This window comes from Sinocyclocheilus anshuiensis, unplaced genomic scaffold (assembly GCF_001515605.1).
Source record: "Sinocyclocheilus anshuiensis isolate Anshui unplaced genomic scaffold, SAMN03320099.WGS_v1.1 scaffold641, whole genome shotgun sequence".
NCBI classification, from domain to species: domain Eukaryota; kingdom Metazoa; phylum Chordata; class Actinopteri; order Cypriniformes; family Cyprinidae; genus Sinocyclocheilus; species Sinocyclocheilus anshuiensis.
The window spans coordinates 381,300-391,686 of record NW_015536503.1 but is presented as its reverse complement, the minus strand read 5'-3'; the positions used below and the strand labels follow the sequence as shown (position 1 = coordinate 391,686).

Genomic DNA, 10,387 nt, shown 5'->3' with positions numbered 1-10,387 from the left:
CGATTTCTACCCATTATATTATATTTTGTATATATTCAAGATGATAATCATTATAAAAAAATAAGATCACTCGAAAATTCTGCTCACAGCTTAAGTGTGAACTGTGCAAAGACCTTCATATGATGTTCTACAACATAAATGACATTCAGTCATACCTCAAATGTGAATTTTGAAAATGTCATTTCATTTTGGGCTGTGTTTTTAAAGCCCAACTATCACAAGAATGTGAGATTATGAGTCTGATGAATCAGGCAGCCATTGTAGTCCTTATGTTGGAACTTAGATTACCTATTTCATAAATTGCTTTAAAAAATTATTAGAAATCATTAGACATTCCAGAGGGAACCAACAAAAATTAGCCTTCCAGGCCCTACAAACTGACGTCAAGTACAGGAAAGCAGTTTTAATTTTTTTCATTAGTCACAGAGAAATTACATGCTTCAGCTTTAAATCGAAATATCTTAATAAAAGTGACTTAAATGGTCCCATAGTGCACTCTGGTGGCTTTGTCGTCATTCATGAGTGTATTAGCTTGGTCTGATGTATAAAAAGCAAAGCACAATTTGTTTTCTCTCACAGTTCACTGCATTAACATTAGTCTGTTTAGATCTGTTACTGGTCTCTTGGTCTGTCTTTGCCATGTAAGTAAGTGAAGCATCCATTATTCCTCCCTCAGTGGCTTCAACTCATGAGCTCCTCACTGGCCTGACAATTACCATGAATTATCTTCACTTCCAGACAATCAATTAAGAGAATTATTGAACTCCTCCGAAACCTTATCGGCTCTGCCCAGCAGGGCAGCACAGTGAAGATAGATCACAGATTGTGAAACCTCTAAAGACTGACTCTCTATCACCTGAGAATTTGCTTTGCGTACTACCACATGGGCCTGCAGTCGCTCTGTCACAATGGTTAGGGAAAGGCTGGCCTAAACATCCTTAAACTAAAGCTTTATGCAATAAACTAAAGTGGACTGCAGGTCCTCTGCCAATAACTAAAGCCAAGCTAATGGAGGGAAATTATATCTATTATACAATTTCCCCAGTAATTACACAGCATTTTTAATATAGTAGCTTACATTAACTGGATTAGACGCAGACAAAACAAAATTAAATAATCTGTACAAAGTCACAAAAACAGGTTAGCTGTGTCTTGGAATAATCTGATATTCAGTCAAACACACACACACACACACACACACACACACACACTCGTGTGCGCCATCAGGCTTCATCCAGCAACCCAAAAATGATCATTTTCTGCCATCTAGTGTTACACATAAATCAATCGGGGTGAATAATTTGTGATACCATATTGCCCTCTTATGGATGTTCTTAAACCTAACAATGGACATAGACATTAACTCTTTTATCGTCTTGTCTAGTCTCGTCATCAAAGTTACTAACAGACTTAAATGGATAAACAACTCACACTGGATTTATTATCTGCAAAAACAAGCGAGACGAAACCCAAAAGTACTCACCAAATGCAAGATTTTTATAGATAAAACGAAGCATGGACATCCAATCGCGTCTTTTCCGTTCCTTCATTCACGTCCCATCAATGATCAGTACGCATCAAGGCTTAATGTGAAACAGGTGTCGGCATTTTTTAAGGGACTTTTATTTTGCATTAAATATGAACGTCTCGTCCAAAACCAGGAAGGAATGCATATGAATAGATAAAAAGCTATGTAGGTTAAAAGTGTACAGATAGATGATTTTCCTTCATGCCATCTATCATCTCTGAATTATTCTGACAACCTAACAGTAAACATTTTATCATAACAAAGTAAAAATAGATTTAAATCACCTAAATAAAATAAATGCAATGCAATATAATCAATAAAATAATAGAAATGCAATGAATAATAAACATATATTGAACCATATTTAATGAACAAATACATCATTTATTTTGTACTAGTTTAATTTACAGTTAAATTCGAATGATCCATTCTCATGCAAATCAAGGAATACGTAAGGACAGATAATTAAGCGAAACAAATACCAACATAAAAGTATATATTTTGGACAATATTATAGGAATCAGACATTTTATAAAAATAACAACAAAATATATTTAAAAAATAAATACATAAATATTAAACTATTTAAAATAAATAATGTAATAAATTAATTTAAACAGATTTATGTATTATTTAACTATTATCTGTTGCCCCATCCTGCCATCCAGCATCTATTAATTATTCTGACAATAGAAAACATGTTATTATAACAAAATGAATATTAACAATAAAACAGATTTAAATTATCAAATTAAAATAAATGCAATGCAATAATAAATAAATGGCTAATAACAATGTAACACATAATCACACTATATTTAATAAACAACTATGTAACTTATTTTGCATTAGTTTAATTTACAGTTCATGTGAATGATCCACTGTCATGCAAATCCAGGAATATAGGCACAGATAACACATATGAAAGCAATGCAGTTACAAATACACACAAATGCTTTTGCAAACATAAAGTATATATCTTGGACAATATTATAGGAATCAGACATTTAAGTCAAATAAAATATATTTAAAATAAATATATAAATACTAAATTATTCGAAATAAAAAAAAATGAATAAAGTAATTTTAAAATATGTATTTCTTTATTAGTTTATTATTCTCTGTTGCACCATCCTGCCATTCAGCATCTATTAATTATTCTGACAACATAAAAGAAACATTTTATTATAACAAGATGAATATGAACAATAAAATAGACTGAAATTATCCAAATAAAATAAATGCCATAATACATAAAACGTATAATAAAATGCAATAAATAATAAACATATTGCACTATATTTAATAAACAACGATGTAACTTATTATGTTTTAATTTACAATACAACACATCTTAAATCAATGCAGTTACGATACACTCTCTCACACGAAAAAAACTTTAATAATAATAATAATAATTTAGGAGTCAGACAATAATATAGGAATCAGACATTTTATAATAATAACAGCAATAAATTATATTTAAAATAAATTTATAAATACCAATTTAATAAATACATTTAAATATATATATTTATTTCTATGTTATTTTAATATTCCCTGCTGCACCATATTTCAAACTGTTTCAATTCCATTTCAATTCAATTCAAATCCCCTCATTCTTGGAGAGCAGTGTGTACTTGTCTTTCTCTGCGCTGCAGCATCATGTAGTTCAGGCTCTAGTGTGTAGAATGAGACGGAGGGGAGGGGCGGGGTTTGTTCCGTGCACCAGCAGCTGAGCCCAGGACGCGCGCACTCTGCTGCTCGTTCTTTGTCCTCCATTGCAGCTGGTGTTCGCAGCTCCGCCGCACAGCGCAGGCCCGAAGTAGCGCAGCCGCTCTGAGGTTAGTGCCCTACCGCGCAATCTCCAGCCATTTCAGACCCGGCGCAGCCGCACCAAAGAACCCGGCAGCGTTTGCCTTTCACACACTCGGATGCAGATCGCGACGATGCGAAACAGAACTTGGCATGATATCGAGCGCATTTGACAGGATGGCAATTATTATTTACGTTACCCCGCTCAAATTGGGGCAAAAAAAATCATGGCGCAGGCCTTTGGCCTACTGAATTTAGATGTGCAATCGAATCGCTACTGTTTTGTCCAGATGCTAAATGGGATTTCAAGGCTTGATAGCTTGTGTTTATATTCTTGTTCGGGGAATCAAATTTGATTGCGTGTTTAACCTCTCGTAATGCGTAATACCTCTTTATATTGGTTTCTTGTCTGGTTATTGAATAATACATAACCTTAATATCATATTAGCACAGCAGTGTTATCGACTGTTTATATCGCTTTATAATCGACAACGGTGCCGGCAAATTTGTATCTAAAAGATTATTTCAGATGTTTTGCACCTTATCTGAATGTTTACTGTTGTGTTTGAAATAACAGTTTGAATTGCGTTAGTGTTTAATATTTCACTTACAAACGGTCCGCTCTCTTTACACGTATTATTCACAGTTTGAAAATAACCGCCATTTATTTGTTTGTTATTGATGCTGGACTTAACTAACGTTAGTCTATATCGATTCAGTTATTTCGGAGGTTCAAACCTACCTTTTTTAATGACTCTTTGTGCATGTTGATGCATGTTGAAATGTCTTTTCGTGTTTGTGAACGTAGTTCGTGACTTGGTCAAATCAAATGTAACGTTAGCGTTTTCCAGAGCTTCAGTGTCAGGCCATTGAATTGAACGGAACGATACTGTAGCTGCGAGCTGGTTTATTTATCTATGTGGACCGTTCATAGCACCTACGTCATCCTAAAATATTCACCCATACGTTTTTATTTTGGTTCCATATTTTTTTTTAATCCAAAACGTTTAGTAAATGTAATCCACACTGCTTGCTGTCAGAGACATGTCATTACAGTGTCATATTATTCAATAAAAAACGTAACTCAAAAAGATTTTCAATCTGTGTCATTTAGTTTGTCATTGATACAGCTTTACATTCTTGCTGAAATTTAATATAGGTGTATTTTCATATGATTGCACTTTTCCAAAATATAATACGCACAGTAAATGTATATGCTGTTACTAATATTGAATATTTATATATTCTTTTGGATAAATACTGAAAGCAGTCAGACTTACAGACTCCAGCCAAACCTCGGTAAAACATTATTAATGTAAAATACATATTAATCGTATGAACAAATTGTATTGATTATTTGTAACGATTAGTGCCCCCTACTGGAGAGATGTATAAAGCAACAATAATAGATGCAATACTTTATGAATGCTTATTGTGAATAGAAAGGAACTGACCCTTTTTCTCTACACACTAAATGTAAACTACTTAAGATAAATAGCGTGTACTTTTACACTTAGTTTAAATAGCTACTGCTGAAAGAATTTTGGCTGATTCAGGCCACATTTGACATTGAGATCACACTCAGTGGCCCAGTTTACCTGGATTCACAATAAATTAAATGTTTTGTGATGCTGTTTCAATATAAAAGCACATCTGACAATACTATATTAATGGAATGTCTTGTTACACTGATGCACAATATATGCACTAATAAAATGTGAGTTTGGTAGTCGTCATAAGACATAAGATATGGTCCCTCACATTTTTTAATGTGTTTTAAATGCATATGCAAATGAAAATACATGTATTTGACCCCCCTCAAAATAATTGGTGCATGACAGTCACCTCATCTGTGAATCTACATGAAGCAGTTACTTGTAGAACGTGTGCTAATATATTGTATGTGTGTGTCTCAGTGTGTTTGAGAGAAACTGTATTGGGTGATGGAAGACCACATGGTGCATCAGACAGAGCACATGACCACTATCGAGGCCCACGCCGTCACTCAGCAGGTCGGGCAGGTGCACGTTGCCACGTACACGGAGCATGGCATGCTGAGCGCTGACGAGGATTCACCCTCCTCGCCTGATGATGACGCTTACGATGACTCCGATATCCTCAACTCGACTGGAACCGATGAGGTCACCGCACATCTGGCTGCTGCAGGTAGGTTCCAGCACATTGTTGTATTCTGACTTGTCGTTATCAGACAAACCACTAGATGGCACACTTAAACCATAAATTGTCAACCACCTTAAAGCTCAAAATAGAGCAATTGCCAAGCTCATGGGTTAAATTCCCATGGAATACACAAACGGATACAATGCATATCCTGAATGATATAGAACGTAAAAAAAAAACAACTGATTTTATTCCCCTAAATATTTTCAGGGCCTGTTGGCATGGCAGCAGCTGCAGCTGTGGCAACAGGGAAGAAACGGAAACGACCGCACATCTTTGAATCAAACCCTTCAATCCGTAAAAGACAGCAGACTCGCTTGCTTAGGTGAACCATATTCTCAGTATTGTTCATTGTATTGTAATGTAATGGTAGATAGATAGATAGACAGAAAGAAAGAACGAAAATGTACTGTTACCAGTGTTGTTTATTTTAGTGTTTTTATTATACTATTGTAGTATTAATTAAAATTTGCATTGGCTTTTATTTATATATTTGCATTTTTTTTTTTTTTTTAGTTTAATTTTAGTAATTTTAAGTGCTTTTTATTAATTTTTTTTTATATTTATGTTTATTTTTAGATTTAGTAATTTTAGTACTTCAACTTGAACTTACTTGAACTGATAAATATTATAATAATATAAATATTAAATATTGTATTACTATATGTATACATGTGTACTCTTACAGTGCTGTTTTAGTATTATTTATTCTGTTACAATATTTAGTAATATTTTGAATTAGCCTTTGTTTATATTTAAAAATGAATTTTTATTTTAGTAAAAAAATTTTATATTAGTCATTTGTTATTTTTACACATTTTTTTTAAATATGGTTTAGTTATTTTCTATTTATTTTTATTTCAGTTTTACTAATTATAGTACTTTTAACTTTATTTCAGTTAGTTTCCAAGGGTTAAAAAAAAATAAATTTATTTTATTTTAGCATTTTTCCAATTATGCCAATTCCAATTAAATTTTATTTAACCGTTCACAATGTCTCTTACTATGTCTGCAGGAAGCTGAGAGCGACTCTAGACGAGTACACGACACGGGTTGGCCAGCAGGCTATTGTGTTGTGCATCTCTCCCTCTAAACCAAACCCTGTGTTTAGAGTGTTTGGAGCGGCACCATTAGAGAACGTGGTGAGTATATTTATTGTGCTTTTTACCTTCATATCGTTTGCACGGTTTAAAATTTCATCCCTGTTTTGGCATGTCTTGTGATCAGGTGAGAAAATACAAGAGCATGATTCTGGAGGATCTGGAAAATGCTCTGGCTGAACACGCGCCCCCTGGTGGTGGAGAACTCAGCTCCGAACTGCCTCCACTGACTATTGACGGCATACCGGTGTCTGTGGACAAAATGACACAGGTGGGCAGCAGGTGGCACTATGAGCCAGGAATGCAAGTTATTGAGTTTTCTGCTTTGACATGCAAATTTGACATTTTCTAGGCTCATGGGGCAGCAGTTAATGGAGAGCAAGTCTCACTTCATCCACTACAGGGTTTTAGCACAGGTTATTTGAAGCATGTGGCCTGATATAAGACTACATAACCACTACATTTGCCAGCTCGCCCCTTACTCATTACCCCACATTAGGGCTGCACGATAAACCGCATGCGATATTTAACGCGCATCTTATCAGTTAAATGTATTTAAAAATGTAAAATATATTATGAAGCATATATACTATTTGAACTATTGGGTTTATCATGGATTTATTAGTTATAGAGAGAGAGAGCGAGAGTACTTAGCTACTTATATATATGTTATGCTTAAATATATTGATCTTTGTGAGTACAGTCTAAGAATGATTTTTTTTTTAATTATGCAACAATCATGACTGGAAGAATCATGGAGATTAATTGGTCAAAAAATATGTAGTGAGTTTTATATTTCAGTGAATTAATTCGTTATATCAGACAATAATTTTTTAGCTCTTTTCCTGAAATCCTTCTTCACTAGCAGTTCGCCATGTTGTCGCCTGTCACCATCCAATGTCAGGCTTACAGCAAGTGTGTTTGTGACAGTGAGAGAGCGGGAGAGAGGGAGAAGCTCTTTTGGGAACTGATTTATTCCTCCCAAGCCAAATTTAGCCTGTGATGTCGAGGTGAACAGACGTTGCTACAAGAGCGCTGTGCAGTACAATCCCTGGCCTGCCTATGGAATTACCAAGGGCACTGAGGGTGCTGGGATAAACTCCAACCTCACACCCAGGATGGAGCTGTCACTGGGCTAATGAACTGCCCCGTACATCTCAGTGTGGTTTTTAAAAAGCCAATGGACTTAATAAGCCCCTTTATTGTCATGTTAATACCTTAACAATTTCTCACTAATGCTGTTTTTTTTTAGACTTTTATGGCATTAGCTTACATTTCAAATCTAACTAAAAGCAGGTTGGCATACACAAAAATTGTGTACAGAATTTCAGTTGGTTATTTATTTTGCATTTATTAGCATATTGATTTGTGATTGAACTAATTTGTTTGGTTTGATTTGTTCATTTTCCTTGCATCTAAATAACCAGCACCAAAGCCGTGTTATAGGGTTGTTGTTTTTTTATAATATTTAAAAAGGTGATTATGTGAGAAAACAAACAGCACAAATTCGTATGTACACTTGTTCAAAAGTTTGGGGTTGGTTTTGTAATGTTTTTGAAAGAAGTCTTTTATGCTCATTGTGGCTGCATTTATTTAATCAGAAATATAGTCAAATCAGTAATACTGTAAACTATCACTGTGAGTTAAAATAACAAATTTCTGTTTGAATATATATTAAAGGGGTCATATGATGCTATTTTAAAGATCATTATTTGGTGTAACGGAATATGTTGACATGCTTTAATGTTCAAAAAACACATTATTTTTCAAATACTGTACATTATTGTAGGTCCTCTATGCCCTGCTCTGCGCTGCGCAAAACTCTGCATTTGAACAGTCAATAGCAAATACTTAAACTAATAACAAAACATGCTTACAGTCGTTGATTCAGAAGCGCCAGATTGTCATAGAAAAGTGGGAGCACTGAAACACAGCGTCTCCCTGACATGGCTGCATCAACACGACTGCTGTTCCTGAAACCACGCCTTTTTTCTTTGCGTGCACATTTGGGTTGCATTATGCTAATATTTCCACACAGTGACGTAGATATGTGGGGGCGTGTTAGAACGAGCCATTTTAGGTAGGCGTGGCTGACTCTTAACTTTTATAAAGAATATCTCTTTGGATTTGAGACTTTAGTCTTTGCAACTTTACAGATCTTCTTTATGCACCAAGAGCTTGTAACACTCCAAAGAGAAAGGAAAACTTGAAATCGCATCATATGACCCCTTTAAAATGTAATTTATTTCTGTGATGTCAAAGCTGAAGTTTCAGTAGCCATTACTCCAGTCTATAGTGTCACATGATCATAACCATAATAATTTTTTTTCAGGAACCTTATTGAATAGAATGTTCAAAAGAGCTGCATTCATTTTAATGAGAACATTTCATAATATTAATAAATGTCTTAACAGTCGCTTTCAATCAATTTAATGCACATCTGCTGAATAAAAGCATTCATTTCTTTTAAAAAAAAAAAAAAAGTATTAATCTCAAACTTTTAAACAGTAGTGTACCAACCTTAAAAGTATTACTTTTACATAATCTAGTTCAGTGGTGTACGTTCCATCCTGTCCATCTCCTGCAGTCAGTGTGCGCTGGAGCCTCACCCATAGATTAGCCTTTTAATAGAAACCTAATAGTCTACTTTTAGCTTTTCACAAGCTATATGTGTGGACAGACTGTCTGCACTCAGCTGCAGAAGGAAGAGGAAAATCAATGGCTTGCTGTTTCCAAATCTTTTTCACACAGATTTTATTTTTCCAGAGGCCATGCTTTGCTCTGCCACTCCCAGTATAAAAGCTCCCGCTGTGATTATGTGTGCCTTTGTTGCTTTGCAGGCCCAGCTCCGTGCGTTCATTCCAGAAATGCTGAAGTATTCCACAGGCCGTGGGAAGCCTGGCTGGGGGAAAGAGAGCTGCAAGCCCATCTGGTGGCCGGAGGACATTCCCTGGGCCAACGTACGCAGTGATGTCCGAACAGAGGAGCAGAAACAGAGGGTAGTGTTAAGTCCTCACATTACGACTGGGCCATAAAAATAATAACTCTATATTCTTTAGAGTTTTGTCCATATTCCTGATATGTATGTGTTTGGTTACAATTTTTAAATGCTTAAAAATGTTTTATTTCATTTATCTGCAGCCAATGTGTTATGTTTACTGAAAGAAGAAAAATGCAATAGAAATTTGGGTTCAAATATTCTGATTTTATTTTATATGCACCAATTTAACAGTACACATTAATTAGCAATAATTGCCCACATATATTTTTATTAAAACATTTTATTGTATGAAAAATGCCATGAGTAATGACGCAAACAAATCATTGAATCAGCCACACCGTAGTTTTGTCAGCTTTCCACAAAATGACATCTGAATTGAAACAAATGAGCTAAAGCTTGCATCATCTTGACTTGTCGAGGGCTGATTTCCATTGGAAACAGGTGTCATGGACGCAAGCCCTGAGGACTATTGTTAAAAACTGTTATAAGCAGCATGGGAGAGAGGACCTGCTCTATGCCTTTGAGGACCAGATCACCACACAACAAGTTGCCACAACAACCACTCACAGCATTGCGCACCTGGTGCCGTCACAGACCGTAGTGCAGACGATCAGTAATCCTGATGGAACAGTCTCGCTCATACAGGTGAGCTCAGGTCCCAGCTGTGGGAACAACTGCACGGTTGTTTTTCACTACGATATAAATTAGCTTCACTGGAGGACTTCATTTAGATCAGGGGGAGACCAAAATATAAAAAAATAT

The 10,387-nt window shown here is 35.2% G+C and overlaps 1 protein-coding gene and 1 long non-coding RNA gene across 5 annotated transcripts in view; one reads left to right on the top strand and one right to left on the bottom strand.

Annotated features, from left to right (window-relative positions):
- Window positions 1–1,555, bottom strand: part of LOC107690652 (uncharacterized) — a 51,879-nt gene extending 50,324 nt beyond the window's left edge. For all 4 annotated transcript variants that reach the window (XR_001634474.1, XR_001634472.1, XR_001634473.1 and 1 more), the window contains exon 1: window positions 1,484–1,555. This is a non-coding gene — a long non-coding RNA (uncharacterized LOC107690652). The remainder of the gene's footprint in view (window positions 1–1,483) is intronic.
- A 1,688-nt stretch (window positions 1,556–3,243) lies between these two features.
- LOC107690626 (nuclear respiratory factor 1) overlaps window positions 3,244–10,387 on the top strand; it is a 15,566-nt gene continuing 8,422 nt past the window's right edge. The window contains exons 1-7 of the mRNA XM_016489008.1: window positions 3,244–3,372; window positions 5,260–5,509; window positions 5,735–5,849; window positions 6,540–6,666; window positions 6,752–6,895; window positions 9,465–9,623; window positions 10,067–10,270. Of these exons, the coding sequence (XP_016344494.1) occupies window positions 5,287–5,509; window positions 5,735–5,849; window positions 6,540–6,666; window positions 6,752–6,895; window positions 9,465–9,623; window positions 10,067–10,270 (972 nt within the window). The 5' untranslated portion in view covers window positions 3,244–3,372; window positions 5,260–5,286. The remainder of the gene's footprint in view (window positions 3,373–5,259; window positions 5,510–5,734; window positions 5,850–6,539; window positions 6,667–6,751; window positions 6,896–9,464; window positions 9,624–10,066; window positions 10,271–10,387) is intronic.